The sequence below is a fragment of the Habropoda laboriosa genome, unplaced genomic scaffold (assembly GCF_001263275.1).
Source record: "Habropoda laboriosa isolate 0110345459 unplaced genomic scaffold, ASM126327v1 scaffold786, whole genome shotgun sequence".
Lineage (NCBI taxonomy): Eukaryota > Metazoa > Arthropoda > Insecta > Hymenoptera > Apidae > Habropoda > Habropoda laboriosa.
Genome location: NW_017100969.1, coordinates 578,965 through 598,972, shown reverse-complemented (window position 1 = coordinate 598,972; position 20,008 = coordinate 578,965). Strand labels below are relative to the sequence as shown.

At 33.2% G+C, this 20,008-nt stretch overlaps 1 protein-coding gene across 1 annotated transcript in view; it reads left to right on the top strand.

Annotated features, from left to right (window-relative positions):
- Positions 1-18,490, top strand: part of LOC108577691 — a 48,102-nt gene extending 29,612 nt beyond the window's left edge. The window contains exons 2-8 of the mRNA XM_017940882.1: positions 4,463-4,946; positions 14,923-15,404; positions 15,979-16,172; positions 17,581-17,891; positions 17,996-18,052; positions 18,136-18,315; positions 18,410-18,490. Coding sequence (XP_017796371.1) covers positions 4,463-4,946; positions 14,923-15,404; positions 15,979-16,172; positions 17,581-17,891; positions 17,996-18,052; positions 18,136-18,315; positions 18,410-18,451 — 1,750 coding nt within the window. The 3' untranslated portion in view covers positions 18,452-18,490. The remainder of the gene's footprint in view (positions 1-4,462; positions 4,947-14,922; positions 15,405-15,978; positions 16,173-17,580; positions 17,892-17,995; positions 18,053-18,135; positions 18,316-18,409) is intronic.
- Positions 18,491-20,008: the final 1,518 nt, after the last annotated feature.

Genomic DNA, 20,008 nt, shown 5'->3' with positions numbered 1-20,008 from the left:
TTTTAATATATATTTACAATTATCAAATTAAAAAGAAATTATTTATAGATACGGTACTAGAGAATTTTCTTCAAAATTCATTACATAAACAAATCAACAATTTATTTCGTATCTGCGTCACGAATAAAAAATGCTGCTGTTACTAGACATTTAAATTTCTTTAGATGTTTACAATGGCTAGGTGCAAATGGACAATTTTCCAGTATCCCAAAATATTGAGCTGATAATTATTTTCATACTAATCCGAGAATGGAATATTTTCAATACAATATATATGTACCTTAAAGTAGATTAGGTTAGTTAGGTTAATAGCAGTAAACATTGAAATAGTAATACGTGAGCTCATTAGCTCATATTTTTGTCGAAGTATTTAATTAGGTGTATGAATAAGAAAAAAGAAAAACAGACACAAAAAGTAATAGAAAACCCGATAATACAGTTTAAATATGCAGATGGAACGTTTTTAATGTATATTCATAAGGTAGATGTTGCAAATTGCCTTGGTAATCGCAAATTGTAGAGCGTAGATACAGTCCTGTGGAGGAGTGGTCTCTGTTGGAAGCTGACAGCAGAGCGTATGGGACGCGCGAAAGCGTTAACCCCACTATGTGGTCACTTTCTATTCTAGTGCACGTGTAAGCGTGCCTCTTGCTGAGGGTAAACGGAGAACGGCCACGCACACGTTGTGAAGACCACCAAGGGTCATTTTCGTCGTGGGAGCAACCCTACTTTCGACGCGCTCATCCGCGTCTAAATATCGATTGGACGCGCAATCATACTTGGAAATATTAAACAAATCTATAGAAGAATCGGGAGTATTATTGTTTATCATATCAATATTATGTTATTACACAGATTTTATTATTAAGCATTTAGTATTAAAATTGAAGCTTTCCAAGAGCTGAAGTATAATACTTATTGGACAAATGATACAAAGATGGAAAACTTCTTCGAATAGTGCTGGCTAGTGAAGATATTACGAACAACATTTGTAAAACCAGATCTTGAATAATATTTGCAGTCAGAAATTAAAATTTGCAAAAGTATAGCTAGAACAGATTTCCCTTGTAATTTATAAATTTATATTTTAAATCATTCGAAATAATGTATTTCTATATTATTTAATGTTTACTATCTGTCGCATACCTAGTATTGTACTTTAATGTGTTATTAGTGCTACAGTACACATAAACAGGGTGAACTGCGTAATGTGACCATCGCCGATACTCTCATTGTTAATGGACTGATTGAAGCTATTTTTTTATCACGAATAATTGTATCGGTGATTATGAAAGTGAGTGACCTAAATCATATATTTTTTGTTTCGAAATATTTAGAATTTTCCCTTTGGGTCTACTAAAAAATATTTTTTCATTATGCAATCACATATTTCACAAAATACTTAGTCTTATAATACAGATGTTTGGAATGAAGAGATTGACACAATACAGAATAAATGATAAATTCAATTGTTTTAGATTTTTGATATAGACCACTTTCATAATCACCAGCATAAGTAATTGTCGTTTAGCGAGCATCGAATCAAATTCAACTAGCTTGGAAAAAATGCTTCTTTTATCTAAAGGAATGATATGGCGAAAAAAATGTTTAGCGCTTGTTATTTAAGCAATTATGAACAATCAGACAAACGACATTTTTAACAAAATTTGTGCAAAATCGTTTCCTTCTTTCTTCTATACATTATTTCACCGTATTATTTCTCAAGAAAACAATATTTTTTTTTTTTATTAAGTTCACTCAATTTGTCTCCATACTCACTAACTGATGGACAAAAGACTGTCACGTATGTAAAGAAGTGTATTATTATAAAAAGGAAGAATCTAGAAACTTACAAAGAATGTATAAGAGATCTAATGTTATCACTTTAGACGCCCTTCTGAACATTTGATGAACAAGATTTTAATTGGTTCGCTAAAAACGGTAATAATAAAGGTGGCCACAAGATGTAATTCACTCTGTATGTCAATGTTATATATAAAGTGTTTTGTAATTAACACCTTGCTCAAATACTTGCGTCTACTATCGGCACTTTTTGTGGACTTGCTACATTGCACAGACTAAACAGTATTCTTCAAGGCAAAAAGTCGAACATACGTTAAAAATAAATGCAATGTGAGAGTCTATAACTATCTTTGATTTTTAAGTTTACATTTCGTTACAAAATAGCGGTCATTTGCGATTTTTAGTTTAATATTATTTTTCATTTAGTTATTGAAAAAGCTAAGATCAAATTGGTGTGTCTTTTGAAAAATAATGTTGTCAAGAGTTGTACAATGTTTACAAGAGTATCCTGGTCGAATTTAAAACTTGGTCGATTAGTTCTGGGGATATGATGTCCACCGACTTACACTGCAAACACGCGCCTGTTAAAGAAACGGATGTTACAGCGGATGTATTTTTGATTATCTTTACTAACACCGCCATACGGAACATTTAATTTGCTACAAAAATTTGACAGAATAACACGGAGCACGTAGAATCCTTAGTCATAACTCATGCAGTATTGAAAACATAGAAATTGCAGTAACTCGATAAAGTTGTGGGTTCGGTATTTTCGGCAAAATGCAAGCGTTGAAATCGCTGGTGTCAAGATTAACCCTTGTGTAGGCAACCGGGTACCCATTTCTATATTTTCCTTCAACAATTTTTTATGTTCTTGTGAAATCTTGATTCTTGTAAAATCGCTCCAGGTCCCCACTTTTTGGATATTTTTACGACGATATACATTTTCAAAATAGAAATTTATGCAAAAAACATTAAAGCTTGAAACAACCGTGAACATTTTGATTGCCCACACAAGGGTTGATATTCGAATTTTTTCCCCGTTTAGTAGTCGCAAAGATATCCCCACCGATTCTCTCTATTTCACTCACACTCGACGTTTCTCAATCTCGTCTCCGATGCACTCAAGAAGCGAGCAATCGGAGGGGAGATAACAACCGGCAATTCTCAGAACACCTACCTCCCCGCATATTGGTCGTGACGCGGACCCGAGCCTGCGACTATTAAGCGAGGATTACCGTATATCCTATAAAATGGAACGTTCCTCAGTTTCGGATATGAAGATTTCGATATCCATTGCATGTACAATACGGAAATATATTTCGCGGATATTAACTACGGTAAAACGAATGTTAAATTTGCCAGTGGCTGGGTTAATAGAAGCACAAGACTCAACAGCGACCATGCCGTTGTTCAACGTATGTTCCAGCATGTGTCGCCCGTCGAGAGCGTTAGATGGACGTTGATGGACAACGAGCGATCGACGTGTGACCAATCACATTTATTTCAATCTTATGCAATAACGAGTGGTACAGCGTTCGTTACAACGTTCGTTGTTCTAACGGACTCGTAACCTTAGAGAATCCAGTTTTGAAAAAAGCATGTTTGAAACCAGGGCTACAGTTAACGTAAAGCGCATTAGGCGCAAGCTGGGGTCACATTTTAAAACCTTGTGTTATTTTTAGTTTATTAAAACGAGTTATTACGGAAATGGCGATTTTTATTATCAATAAACTTAAAAAGAAGTATGTATAAATTTGATTAACCGAAGTAGACTTGTTCTTTTGAGGCCTCGTAACGATGCTGCACCCAGGACCTCCAAAAATATAAACGCGGTGCTGTTTAAAACTAACGGATAGGTACGCTTCACTAATTTTTAGAAGTTTTTAGAAAATATTTTGAACACTTCATACTTATCGAATATGTCGAAATTAGACGATCAATTCTTTCGACTTTTTTAGTTGCCCGAATGAAATCACAAATGTATGTGCGTAACAGTTGTCATGAAAGTGTCAAGTTGGAAAATAATGCAAAATATTTATTCTATTTTAAAGTTATTAAAAGATATTTTTTCTATTTTAAAGTATTTGATTTAAGCTAAAGACCTATTGATTATTATGGCTGTAAAATAAACAAAGAACATAAGGAAAATTGTGTTTCTGAGATGAATTTTAAACACGCATAGATTATTAAGGAAGTAATATATTTATTTGATAACCAAACGTTAACGGAGCTAATGATTTAGAATGAACGCTATGATTCATTAATATGCATTAAAAATGTAGCATATCCATTACATTTCGTTAAGAGATTTGTAATTCGGATAATTGTAGCGTTACCTTCACATATCTAATTACATAAAGATTTAGATACAGCATATTAGGTGAAAATAATACTGTAAACGTATACCAGGTCTTTTCCATAGAACATCCTTGAATCTCATGGTAACTATATTCTGTGCAATGTCAAAAGAAACTTCACAAATTTCACACTTTCTTATTAATTAGAATATTTCAAGGCGACAAGTCAAAGGGGCTCGTAAATCCAATGTGTTGTAATTAAAGTCGAAGGTAAAGAGTAGCAGAAGATGAACGATACGAAGCATCTGAAGGACACGGGAAACGCTTATTCATGAGGGAAAATGTTCGTTTGTTTGCAGCTTGAACAAGATGCACGCAATGGAAGGTGCGGCTGGAAATGGGAAGAAGGTGGATTCAGCCGAGAAGACGAGGGAAGACGAGTCATCGAGGGCTTCACCTAAGGTTCCTCAAAATCAGCAGAACGGAGCTGCTCTTCCGGAGGAAACCGCCGCCGCTCCAGCATCCACTGTCGAATGTCTACGGTCTGCCTCTATAAAGAAGGAGCCTCTCTGTGATTCGGAACCGGAAGTGACAGGGAAGAGCCTGTCCTCCGGGGAGACGGCGCAACAGAAGCCGGTATCGTCGCGTTGCTCAAAGTCAGAAACTGTGGGTGGTAGGAAGCGAAAGTCTACGGACGGACAGTTATCCTCGAATGGGAATTCCACCCCGAAAAAGTTCTGTTTAGAGCAGAGGGAACAATATATCTCATCCCTCGTCGGCTGTGAAAAAGTTACGGCGGAGGAACTTGCTGCGAGGGCTGATCAACTTCGAGCGGAAGTTCAGGTAAACATTATTCTTCAGTACATTAAGAAAATAAACTTATTAATTCTCTGCTGTGGGAAACTGACATTCAATGGAAATTTTCCTTTCTTTTTGCTTCCCTTTATTTTTAACGTAGATAGACATAAAAACGTGTATATGCTTTTACTGAAATTTAATTCAATGGAAATATGAAAATATAATTATTAGATATCGAAAGTGAGTTTTAAAGAAATTCGTTTAATATAGACCAATTGAGAGAAAATAGGAATTTAATTTACAAGGAATATCGCCAAGTTGTCAGAGAGAACTCCCCAAGTTCACCCATTATTCATTAACGAAACTTCATCGGTATGTAGAATTTGTCCATTGACCACTTCTTGGAAACGGACGGCTAATTGTTAACGAGATATTGTCAGTTAAATTTAATTATATTTTGAATATTGAAGTGTAAAACACTCATACACGTACATGACATTTATATCACCATTAAACGTTTTTGTCTTGCTGATATAATTATACAATTTTTTTCATATCTTTTATATTAGCAGTTTCGATTATACTTTTTTTTTAATATGTCTATTTTATTTTATTTGTAACAATATTTTGCATTACACTTTGTACATAGTAATTTTATTTACTGTAAGTATAAAATATTTGCATTAGCCGTAAGAATTTTTTTCATTAGAATACATATGGTTATAAAATATTATTAACTAATTCTTCAGTGGTCACAGCGGTACAAAAATCTTGTATACGAGGGTTGAGAACTACGAACTTCTACCTGAGTCGACATGCAAAGCGCAATTTAATAGCTGCTTGTGAGGTTAACTTCTGAAATTTTATAATTTTCGACTAGCACGAAAGAATCTTTTGCAGTAACGAGAAATTATTTAAAAAGACCAAACTCTCCTGAGAAAAATAAAGAAAAAATCATCTCTGTATGATTGCTAGTTCTACAAATAAGGTAAGCTAGATAACTGTAAATTTATTAACCCTAGAACTCCGTGGGAGGGGTGTTCCCCGAACCCACAAGTCGAAAGATATTAAATTACAACCATTCCTTTCTGTAAAAAATTTTCAAACAATTATTTATCGTTGTATACACAATTAAAATTTGATATTCAAAAGTAACTGTTGCTGTATATATGAAAAGTATTATACATAAGAAAAAGAAAACGAACTACGCGACGCCATATTGGCACTTACGCGAATTCGACCCTTAGGCTCTTCCTATCTCCCAAAGAATAAAAAGAAGAATCAAACTAACTAATCGGAAAGGAACGGTGCAGCATTGAACCAGTTAGTATCAAGCATTTGATGAATACGGTTCCTTCAGAATCACGTTCAGAACAGTTTCACGTTAGTACACTATTGTACAATATTACCTCTATAATAAATTCTGAAATAAATTCAACGCAAAAATGTTGTAAAAATTTCTTCAGGATAAATGTGTAAGTATGGGTTCGAGGACCTCTCCCGCCCCCGATTTCGCGTGGCGGCTCGAGGCTCAGGAGTTCTAGGGTTAATTAAACTTTGCTAACAGTGATACGAAGTGTTATACCGAAACTAGGGAAAAATGAACTTTATCAAAAAGTTTTTACGAAAGGAACAATTCTGTTACATCAAAAATATTTACAAAAATGAGCCTTTATAAATATAAATGTGCTATCTGTGATTTTACAGAATTTTTCATATATTAGATGTACCAATGAACTTTCTTTGTCCAATTCAGTATTTATTTTTTCTTTCTTTCTGGTTTTTGATTTATTTCTTATTGTCCTACAAGTTTTTTTTATGTGTTTCTGCTGGATTTTCGTTCAGTAACGTCTGCAATTCTCCGTTATTACAATGTCAAAGACCACTCGAACGTTCACGATTTTAGCAATCGAATCATTTAAACCAACATTTGCATACATCATATGATACATTGTTCTTACCAACAAAAGAACATAATCTGCATGCCTCCGCCGCAGGTTTTCCCTGTTGATATTCGTATTGAATGTAGTATCTTATATATTGTTTATTAGTGCCTGTAGTATCAATTGATTTTTGAGGTTAGAATCGATCAACTTGTATTCTGAATGAAGCTACAAGGTGTCGTTAACAAACGGACAGCAGTATATTGTGAATTTAAACTACATTTCTCTCTTATTTAAAAAGTAGTGGATTACATATTGATACATCATATCATTGCTAAAAAAAAGTTGAGTAACTTATATAGCACTGAACATTTCTTTCTATATCCATTTGTTTTCGGATTGTTTGAATTAATAATTTCTATACCTTAACTGCAGAGAGTAATTTTACCGCGAAATACAAATGTCCGCTCTATATCTAGGAACAAGGAACAGTATAGAAGCCGTTCAAATTTTTCCTGGGCTCTTAAAAATATTTTCAAATTCGTTTGCTATACAGGGTATTCGCTCCAACGGCCCATACGATGTTTTAACAAAAATTTGTGTGTCGAGTGGGCAATATAGAAGGACAACAAGCACTTCGAAAATACTTTCTTTTCATAGTGAAACTAAGATGACCTTGAGCTCTTTAAATGGCACCATATAATTTTTTCCCATCGTATTATAGGTGACATTATGGCGAATTCAACCAGTGCAAAATATAACACTTTTATTCACACAATAATAGATTTGCAATAGTGAAAGTTGTAGTTGTTTCGTTTTCAGCTTGGTCTACTTCTACCTACTAGATCATTTATCTACTGGAACTGTCCAGATAAAAGTAGACACAATTGTAAATCTATTGTTGTGCGAATAAAAGTGTCACATTTTGTATTGGTTGAATTCGTGTTAACAGATTGCCAACCAATGTGATAGGTCTAACATTTACCACAGTATTAATTACACCGAACGATATTTCATTCTCGTATGCTATTTTAAACAATTTTGTTCCATAATATTGTTGATCTAACGAACCGTCGTTCAATTCTACATTATCAGTCTTCCAAACGCAGGATTCTTTATCTGTCTTTCTAGATTTCGTTTTAGCAATCTTAGACATCTGTTCAATACTAATTCATTTGCTTGGTTAATATGCCCTAAAATATGATGGAAACAAATTACACGATTTCGTTTAAAACACTCAAGCTGACCTTGGCTTCACCATGAAAAAAATGATTTTCGACATGTTTGTTATCGTACTATGTTGTCCATTTAATACAGATCAATTTTTATGTTACATTGTATAAAACGGACCATTAGAATGAACACCCTGTAGGGTGAGAAACAACATCTAAATATTTTTGTTAGGATTGAAGATAGGAGAAAATGCCAAAGGGGAAAGTTGTACTGTTCAAAGTGGAAAATATGGTAATGCAAATAGATCTTTTGTTTGATGTTATCTTCAAGGATATTTAAAGATCATCGATGTTTTCTAAAATGGCGCAAAATATTTTTAACTTCGTAGCATTATAGCCGATGTCAAGATGACTTAAATTTAATACATAGAATTCAGGACTCAGACATTTATGATTCAGCAATGACAAATCTAAAGTGTGCAATTATTTTACTCGAATGAAATTAAATGTTTAAAATGGCAGCCTCAGCGGTAATACAAGCATTTAAGGGGTTAGGACACAGTAACAAGTGGGTAAAATATAAGATTTTTAAACGACAGTACAGCAAAAAGTGAATAATCGATTAATATCAAATTTTGTATTTCAATTTACTATACTAGGAACTATAAAAAAATTATTGTAATATTTACAAAATAATTTGTTCTTATGCCTTTCGTCGTCTTCGCTCGGAATATCTTCTTCTAGATGGCCAACTGGTGTACAGGATTTCTACAAATCGAATTAACTATATCCAGAGTCACAAAAATGTCATAAACTGTGATATATTCTGTGACAATTTTTGTGAAATTTAACAAAATGGCAGATATTTTAAATTTAACGATTGAATTTCGGTAAAAAATTTCTTACTTTTTCATTTATATTTCACAAAATAATGGGAAAGTGTAAAAAAATCGATCGTCAATGCCTAATAGATATTATAGTAAAGATAACTGTAAAATTTTAACGTAATTGCTAGGGTAGAACTCGAGATATCTTGTACACCGTTTTGAAAAACGCAATTTCGAGAAAAACGCATCGGTGCGTCACGGTACGCAGGTACACGAATTCACTCTCGAAACGGTACTTAGAGAAATAATTTGTATCGAAGCCTGGAATCCATGTAAAACCTTTTGCATTCTGTTCTCAAGACTTGAAACTACTATTTAAGACAAAAAAAAAATTTCGATTTTTTCAAAATATCACTGTGTCCTAACTCGTTAAACGTTCTGCAAGACTTTAAAGTACTCTTTCAATAAAGTTTCGATAAAATTAACGTACAAGACCCAATTATTCTTTCTTGCATCTGTTCTCTGAGGTGGTTCATCGCGGTAAACATCGTTTTTCAGCTTTCTCCACAGAAAGAAATCGAGTGGACTAAGGTCGGATGAACGAACTGGCCAACATGTCCGTTACGTCTGATCAAACGATTTGAAAATTTATCATTTAGAAATTCTCTTGCAGCGTGAGAAGAATGTGTCGGGTCCATCGTGTTGGTATCTCATCACTCGACGAATATCTAAAGGCACATCTTCCAAAAGAACTTGGAACTTCTTACTAAGAATTCCTAGATTTCTGAGTCCAAAGTTATTTTACGGTCATAGTATCCTACGCCGCTGAACTCGCCTTGAAATCAGCTACCACACTATGAAGTTAAAAATACATGGTGCCATTTACAAAAACACCGCTGACCTTTAAATAACCTTGAAGATAGCGTCAAACAGAAGATCTGCTTGTATCACCATATTTGCCCTCTTGAAGAGTCCAACTTTCCTCTTTAACATATTTCTCCTACCTTCAATCCTAACAGAGTTATTTAGGCATTCTGTATATTGCGAGTTGCCTTGTGTAGAGTATCAGAAAAATTGGCGTATGTCTGTTGCATAATGTTCCTCGTTAGTCACAAAGAATTAATCATAAGTATTAGGTTGTCCGGAACTAAATTGCGGTTTCTGTACATGAGATTTAAAGACGCGTAATTTTGCTTAGAATGAATTTATTTAATCGAAATAATTTCCATTAGGTTCTATACACTTTTTCCAACGTTTTACAAGAGTTTCTATTCCATTACAATAAAAATCAGGAGTTCTGGAATTAATAAATTTCACGAAGGTATTTACAGCATCCTCTTTATTGCGGAAGATTTTTTCTCGCAAAAAGTTATTGAAATGTTTAAAAAAATGGTAATCTGTAGGGGACAAGTCGGGGGAATAAGGAGGGTGTTTTAATGTTTCATAACCCAATTCGTGTATCTTCCGAATCGTGAATTGTGATACGTGCGGACGGGCGTTATCGTGTAGGAGTATTGGCCCCTTACGATTTACCAAAATTGGTTGTTTAACAAATAACATTTTATGCATTATAATCATTAGTTGTGCTTTCGCCGAATACATGATTGATATTGCGGGCAGTTTCCTCGGCTCTACGTCCTAATTTAAATTCATATAAAAATATGGCACGAATTTGCTTCTTGTCCATTGTTACGTTTTTAAGTTATACTCAGAATAAATGACGGTGAAAAACAAAAGTGTATCGCTTATATGATAGAGCGATATCTACGCGTTCAAATGGTATATTACTTAATAAACATAAATTTAAAATATATAGTATAGAAAGGCCCTAAATATGACATAACAGAAAACCGCAATTTATTTCCGGACAACCTAATACATATTTCTTTTGTTGATTGTTTCATCAATTTATGACATGTTTCGAAATGTTCGTCAGAATGTGAAAAATATAAAGATATTTGATCGTTACTATTTGTACCAGTTTAAATTAGAACTTCAGTTTTTTGAACAATACTGTAAATTCTGTAGTTTTTACGGTTCCCTTGGAGTCTTTTAAATGACCTAGAGATATATGGGGGCATTTATTTTTTTAAAGGGAATAGTACACAAATTTAGTAGATTTTATTTAATGCAGGTAACGTTTGATTAAAACGTTTCATCGTATTTTTCATAATTAACACCAAAAACAGTTTCCAATAAAGCAAATTGGAAACCATGAATATTAATAAAAACATTATTTTATTCGTGAGAAAATAGATGCCAAAAATATTGTCAATACACTTCCAAATATTTGTTTATTCTTATTTTAATATTCCCTCGAATATTGATTAAACTTTGTGATGTCACGGAAGCATAAATTTCGCAATTTCTTTTCTTCTTATTGTTGTAGTTGTAATGAGAAATTTATTTTTAATGAAAATAAAAATAGCTATAAATCTAATGGTTTCAAGTTGTGGGACTGTGGTGGCTGTCTATTTATTTGCTTCGGAATTTGTTATTTAAAATTGGACGCATGCGACTTTTTGCGAAGTGTAGCGGAGGTAAACTCAGTAAGTAAAACCTCAATTAATGTATTTACATCAACATCTGTTATTTGATAAATGAAATGACTTTTCTGAAGGTTTCTGGTATAACAGTAATTTCGCAAAATATGGACAAGTGTTTTAGGTGTACGTTGTTTATCTTTTGGCTCAACTTTCTCGTCCCAGGAAAATTGGCAACGAAACTGTGTGTCATTTAAGACGTTCTAACAAATCATAAAAACCGCGAAAGTAATTTCCCCTCTGTGTTTAATACTTTTGGAAAAAGTAGATTGTAACACTTTGTGATACATCTACATATTAATCTCGAACACTGTTTAACGAGGTAAACTTTATCATGTACAAAGTGTTTCCTTTTGAAGTTGTCCTTCTGTGTAAAAAATGTCATATGTATGTACATGCTGTTCTCAACACTGACTGACGTAGTTACAGTAGTTTAAAATTTGACGAAACAGAAGAGTGTGAAATATTATTTCTAAAAGTTCTCCCATGATTTAAATGCAGATATTGCTCCGGTAGTTTCTCTACTCAAGCAAATCCTAAACACGATATACAGTAAGTTCTCCACAAGTGTCAGTCCGTAAGGAACCTAAACCTGACACTTGTAGAGTCAGGGACTACGTTTTCGAGCCTCGCTCCCGCCTTTGTAGTTTGCCGAACGTAGACAAGGACAGCGAATAAAGATAAGGATGAAACGTGAGTCGAGGCAACCAAGCGATTTAAATACCAACTTTTTTAATTTTACGTTTTTTTATCCCGAAATTTTTCTTAACATATTGATGAGATTTTTCTGATGAAAATGACATCAAACACGACATAATTCGAACAACATTTACTTATTAACACGTTCATTGTCACTTCATTGCCAGATATTTCAAAACATGTTAAGAAAAATTTCAGATGAAAAAAAGGAAAATTAAAGAAATTAGATTTTTCTATTATGAATTGTCGTGCCGTGAAATCACGTAAAAGATACCGAGTGGTGTAGCGTTACAGAAAAATTTCAGATGAAAAAAAGGAAAATTAAAGAAATTAGATTTTTCTATTATGAATTGTCGAGCCGTGAAATCACGTAAAAGATACCGAGTGGTGTAGCGTTACACGCTTGACTGACAGCGAGCGAGATAACGTAGGCGCAGCAATGACGCAGCCTAGGCGTAGGACCATCTATACTGACACTTGTAGAATCCAAACTGACTGACACTTGTAGAGAATTTACTGTATTAGACTGTGTATGCCAATTTTAGTACATACATTTTTCATTCTTCTATACAATTGAGTTCACATTCTTATTTTAATACTGAGTATTATCTGTTTTAAATATCTTCACAAGTAATAATCCAAAAGTCTAGAGATCTTAGTGACCGTGGTACAGGACGTTTATTTGTTAGGATAATGAAGATTTTGGTTATATTAATACTTACAGCGAGGGAAAGAAGTATTCTTACACCCGTCAAAACGGAATAACTTTTTTAATATTGGACAAAACTATTTGAGTTTATTTGAGAAGTTACAAGGATTAGTTTACCAGATGACGTGTACATCGCGATTTCAACCAATTGTAATTTTATCAAAATCTTTGGAAAACGTCATTTGGTGAACTAATCCTTTTAACTTCTAAATCAAAGCTCAAGTTGTTTGGTTCAATTTAAAAAAAAGTTATTCTGTTTTGAAGGTTGTACGAATAAATTATCTGTTGTTCTTTCCCTCACTGTGTGTTCTATGGTGAGAAGGTAAAAATGGTACCACGTTTGTTGTCAATTTATTTCATTTGACTTTCAATTCTAAACAACCGGTGACTTAAATTCTTTTATTTTATTTCGATGTCATAAAAGTTACTTTGAACCAAACGTGTGATTTTGCTACGGTAACAATAACATTAACTGTTCTCGTAATCTTGTTACGACACTTTTCACTCAGAATAACCTTTCAAACAATGTGTTGAACTTTTCTACATTCTTCCTGAAATATACTGTATATTTTTAGCATATAGACTCTGCAAATTAATTCAGTTGTTTCTACACAGATTTCCAATTTGCAGTCGTTCAATAAATTTAAACTCAATGTAGTCTTGATCCTTCAAATTGAAAAAATGTCCATATGAACAACTTTTACGATAATTTTGACAAAAATTTGATATTTGCATAAAGTGTTCCATAATCAGAGCCTATGATTATTAGCAGTAAGTATCAAATGAAACATAAATATAATGGTATGGATTAATTCGATATAGTTTGCACGCTACAAGTTAAATTTAATATTTACACACGTTCAGTTACATTTAAAATAATATTTACTCTCAAAATTTGTATTAATATCTGGTAAATAATTCGTTAAAAACGCATTTAGTTTATTCTGTTGAGCACATCCTCCAATATTCAATAAGTCTTCAATGTAGTTGAAAATGTATGGTTACATTATAAAGCTTTTACAAATTGTCTTAGAAAAAACTTACATCTAAGTACATATTCATAAACTAGAAATTATTTTATAACATTTATATTTTCATTCTCTCAAAAAATAACCACAATTACAAAATATTCATTACAATAGTAATAAACTAAAATCTACCCAAAGTATAACTTTCGATAGTCTTTTTTCCTAAGTTTTTCATAATTTCGCTACATATTTTAAGAGTTTCAAATACTTCGGACACGAAAAAATTGTGAAATAATTATTCAAAATCTGCATTGTATATTCTTAAAACAAATAAAGCACAGAAACATTGAACAAACAGGCATAATAGAATGAAGTAAGTAAGCTGTAGGACAGAGTTTATGTTTTAAGGGCTGGTCAATCATCGATACATTTTATTTCTGTTTAATAGAGAAATTAGGTGTAGATAACAGTGTTTCATAACGTGGGGCGTACGCCCCACGAGGGGGGCAATTAGAAAATGATGTTGCATTCGTCAGCTCATCACCGATATAGTGAGCTTTTTATTTATTGTGGAGATTTGAGATTGAAATTGACTAAATTAGTAGCTCAAATAATAACTCTTCGCAGCATACATCAAGCTGAAGGATCACGTTAACTTGGATTTTATTTTCCCGAGTTGTGTTCGATTTATGTTTTATAATATACGAAGTGTAATATATAATTTATATTCATCGAGCAAAGTCAAATTAAAAACAGTTTTACCTGTGTTCCTTTTTCATTTGAATTACCTAAGTACATATAAAAATTTCTTTACTATTATGCTAGAGGAGGCATTAAAATTGTTGAGACGTTGATGTGGGGCATGATTAAAAAAAGATTGAGAAACGCCGGTATAAAATAACTGTTCAAAAATTGCGTAGCCTCAACTCCTCGTAATTTGTCGGATTAAAAATTTGTTAAAATATGAAATAATTTTGAATATATAAAGTGCAAAATTGTTGCGTTGTATACAGCTTGATAATTTTATACACGATCTAAATTATTCTGGAAAGTATTACGTATTCGAAATATTTATCAGCAAGTATTATTCAAGATATCTGAAATATTTTAAATTTACTACTATTTAAGAAATGTTAAATGTTACCCAATATTAGAAGGATACAACGTTCAAGATGTATTTTAGGCACTTAATCGCTTCCGTTCTTATTTGTTGCAAATAGGCCTTGGACGAGCTAGCACGTGCCAAAGAAATGGAATGGAACGAAATCTTAAGCATGAGAAAGCTGAAGGAGGAAGCGTACCTGAGAATTGAAAGAAAACGGCAAGTTATGGGATTCATGGAGGGTAATGGACAATTAGCGGATATGTTGCCACCGGCGAGCTTAACATTGGGCAATGATTGGGAAAGCAGCGGTAACACCACTCCCATATCTAAAGAAAAGTTGAGCTTCGGCTCCAAAGAGGATTTGCCCGAAGAAAGCTCTCAGGACTCACCGGCTTTCAAAAAGGAAAAGCCCACGAAGCAAACGTCACAGCGCCAGTCGACGCCACCCAAACAAGGTGGAGAAAATGGCCGGAAACAGGTGGAGGTGCTTAGTCCGGAGAACAGACAAATCGGCGAAGGTCGCCAAGGCGCTATTGTCGACGTTAGATCTATCATTGCTGATTACAGGCTAAGGCACCCTGAAACGGTACCGCGCAGGTAAGCATGGATAGTAAGTTGCTTAGTAAACGCGTGTTAACCATTTTAGAGAAGTTTCACCATTTCAAGGTCAGGTTGTTGAATTTTGGTTAACTGTGCTTCGAATTATTCTCATCTTCAGTCATTTATTCATTTTTGTTGTTCTTGTTGTTTAAATTCTTTGGTTCCAGTACCATTTCAGTTCTTATGTAAATTTATTGTTATTTCATACGTAAAAAAAAGTTTGAGAATTGTTATGTTACTCTTATATTACTAGAAATCACAAGTATGAACGGAAGAAGTATGTTGTAAAATAGTACACGTTTTTTCTACGCATTTTGAAACTTTTCTAAAATGGATAAAAAAAAGAATTCTTGAAACATATTTTACAGTAGATTTATAGTACATTAAATTGAAGAAATCGTTGAAAAATATAGTTTACTGGTGAAAGGGATTGGAAACAGTTGTATTTTACGTAGAAAGTTAGACTTGAAAGGTGAACATTTTCCGCAGCAACAAAAACGGAAGATTTCGTATCATATTTAAATACTAATTGTGTGATATTAAAAAATGTGCATACGTTTAATTAATATAGGGGTCGCAGAATGAGAAATTCGGTGAATGTCGGCCTTGGAGCTGGTGGAGCTATGGTCGAAACAGGACATAGTGTTGATTCAAGGCCATCTAGTACAGACTCTTGTAAAAGCAACTCGAACACAGTAGATCCCAATAATTCCATGAGCTTTAAGGACGTGCTTGTGCAGTTTGCCAAATTAAGTCAACAACAAGGTATACAAAATTAATTAATTACAAGATTGTAAATTCCAAATTTAGAAAAATTAATCATTTTTAGAGAAACTAGAAGATGGTGCTTTCATAAATTGAATTTTTCCATGTTCTAAAAATATGTTTACATTTCACTCTCGATACTTCATTTGAAACTTAACAAAATTGTTAGATAAAATGTACAAATATTCTATACTATCTCTAATCTGTCTTCACTTAGGCCAGAAACATCATTTTTCTGTTTCCCAATTTACTTTACGTAGGTACAGAATATTAGAAAGATTCTTCCGCAGTATGCTTATCTAATCACGAGTCTTCGGTACTTACACGTAGCTCTTCGAACTACGAGTTTTTAAATCACCATTCAGATTTCAAATATTATAGCACTGGAAATAGCGTGGCTCGTATTTTTCAGTCACTGTGTCAACATTTGAATGGAACTACCTCTTTTAAGAAAATAATAAATACGCAAAAATGATGGAATGAAATTTTTCGGAGAGAATCCATGTAACAGCAAATGCAGATAGAAATAATAGATGTAATACATTAATGGAAACGAAGTTGTCAGAAAGTAGTAGAATGCAGAGAAACCATAGGAAACCACTGATTATGAAAAGATTAGTAAAAGAAAACGGATATTTCTGTTATGCTAGATCGCAAAACTATAAATTGTTATTATACAGGGTGTTCCGTTATTGATGGTACAACCGTGAAGGAAGTTATTGTACATGAAAAGGTAAACCTAAAATATAGAATAAAATTTTTTCATAAAATGCTTTGTATTCGAGAAAGTTCAATGTAAAGATTTACTAATTGATTCTGCGTCCGCTTATACTTTTATGTTAATAAACAGCGGTAATGTCACATTTCGCAAGAAAATAGTCTCTACAGAAGGTAATGGTAATCTTCTGTAGGTAATAGAAAGAATCGTACAGGTTTTGAAACAATTAAAGCGCTAAAATATCGTATCATCAGTCTACGATCTCTGATTCAAAGAGCAAGGATTTGTATGCTATAACAAGGTCGTCATTTTCAACAATTCGTTCAGTAATATGCATTTAAATTAAGGAAACCGTTAATAAAAGAAACATAAGACCGAGAGATAGTTAAATTCACACACACTCGACGAATATTTAAAATCAATTTTCTCAAAAATTAAGCTTCTCGTGAAAGATTTTTATTGTATATTTTCGGTTTATTTTTTCATGTAGAATCACCCCTTTCGCGATTGTTCCACCAGTTATGGAATAGCCTGTATAAAGAGATCGAAAAAAAAAAAAAAAAAAAAAAGAATAATATAGATAATTTAAAAACACTATTGCAGAAAGACAAACTTATCTAATGTATTGTAAGCTGCAAGTTAATTTTGATTTTGGTTTGATTGAATTTTTTGATTGTACAAATGTTATAGGGGAACCTGTAAAAACGCCACAAAATTATCCAGATGTAACGCTTCACCCCGTTGCACCATCTCCAGCACCTCAAAATACCCCACCTCAACAGAGTGGTTCGTTGCTTCATGGAATTCTCACGAAATCTCAATCTCCAAGACCGACTACTTTTTCACCTACTTTAGCTAGATTACTCACCGCACCTGAAAGAGAAAGGAATGCACCAACCACCGCATCCATGCCACAGCAAAGTGCGGCAACCCAGCACCTTTTGCAGACATATCAAGGCTCTAATCCTGTTTCTATCAGTGACCTCCTATCTTCTTCCAAGGTATTCTATGCTTTTTTGAAGTAAACGTTACTTTATATATTCTACTGTATGTTGTATTACTTACTCATATTATTTACTGTTATATTTGTATTTGATATCTTTAGGCTCGAACTGAAATAACAATAACACCAGTCATCAACACTCCAGTTCAGTCTCACGTAGTAAGTGATATATTGTAATATGTAATGATGCATTTATCAAAATAATAAGACTCGTATTTATATTTCTATGATCTTCATTATAGGACGATGTTGAAGAAGAATCAGCAGTAATGGAAGACAGAGAAACTCGTATTTCTTCTGGCGTCAGGGATAGCAGAGAGGATAGGGACAGCCCTCCGCGATGCCAAGGATGCCATGAACGTGTAGCACAATTTGTATGTGCTGGCTGTGGTCATCAATGGTATTGCAGCCGCGAATGCCAAGTAAGACTGACAATTTTAATAAATATCATACGTGAAGTGTAATGATTCACTTATATTGTTTTAATTGTTAATAAAATTATTATCAATATTTTAGGTTGCAGCGTGGGACGAACACTCAGAAGTGTGTTCGGGTTAAGGAACGAGCACGTATTAATCTAAACCTCGTACTCGCGGTATCGGATTGAATACCTTATTCAACTGAGAATGAATCTAGTCAAAAAAGAATGGCCAAGAATATAACGCGTATTGAGTACGATAAGAGGGAAGAAGAAATATTAAGAGAGCAGTGTATATTTTTAAGGATCTTGAAGTATGTTTAATCTGTAAAAAATAAGTCTTATTTCGTAAAAAAAGAGAGAATAGCCAAGTTAATGGCGTTTCTTGTGAGAGATAAGTATTTATGGAAAAAGTAAAAACACAAGACTTTGACACGGCACTTCGACAAGGAAAGATTAGAATTCGAGTTGAAACGATCGTTGCTTCACTGTAATCATCATGTTGCTTTTATTCGTTATCAGTACCGAACGATCGTGAATCTTCATTGAAACAAATAGAGAGTATTAACCCTGCTGAAAATAAGCATTTAACGTGTATCTTCCAAAGGACAAATTGTTTGTGGGATTCCTAATATAATAGGAATTCGCGTTGAGTATAAATATTCGTAATAACTTCGTGTATCAGATACTTTTTTAGATTTTAACCAATGCATGACGTACAATGTACGCTAGTCGAGAATTTTCAACTTTTTCCAAATGAAAAAAGGAAAATAAACCAAGAATAACTGGTATGTGCGCTTGTAATAAGGGACAAAGCACAAAACTATATCTCGCGATGCTGTACATAATTTTATACGTGTTAGCAGGGTTGTTCAGCGTCAAATTAAGAAAATTAGTTAACCGTGTGCCATGCGTAAGATTCGTTTCATGGTCAGCTTTATATGTAAAACAAATCTAAGTTGTAGATTATTCGAGTGTTTTTATAATCTTGTTATTTTTGTTTCGTTTCTCTACCTTCCTTTTGTTTTTCTTTTCTTTTCGTTCTTCGTAACTGTTTTATTCGTTACATTAAAATGACATCGCATTTGATGACCAAAATGCGAAGTACACACGGATATTCAGCCTTCGTATATGTTTTGTCGTTCATTTAAGAGAGGCACGTACAATGCGTACCGAATATCATATTTTATACCATGTTTGTTACCAACGTATAAATTTAGATTTAATGAAACATTAGCCTTAGTGTAGATTTAAGCTACTTTTTTCCATTCTTTCGCAACTTGTTCGTTGGTAACGTATACATATTTTGATTTCACTTCTTTTTTTTTAAATTAGCATGTTACCCAAACGACAGTTGTCCCGGACATAATCTGTAGTCCAAAGTTCCTACAGGTACACGCAACATTATATATATTTTTCCCAATTATGAAGCAAACCAAAATAAAGTTTTTAATCGTATATCAATGAATTTTTTACTGTTTCTATAACCAACTCGCATGTTAAATATTTTTTAATTTTCTCACTTATTTTCAACGAATAAAGTAAAATTGGTTTGAATCTTCTCTAAAACATTTAGAACTTTTCTTCCTTTTTAAAAATTTTGTTACTAGTATTAAAATTTGTTTTCTATATCTTTATATGTATATTAATTTGATGGTATATAGTTATTTTTGTAGAATATTTTATCTAACTTATTT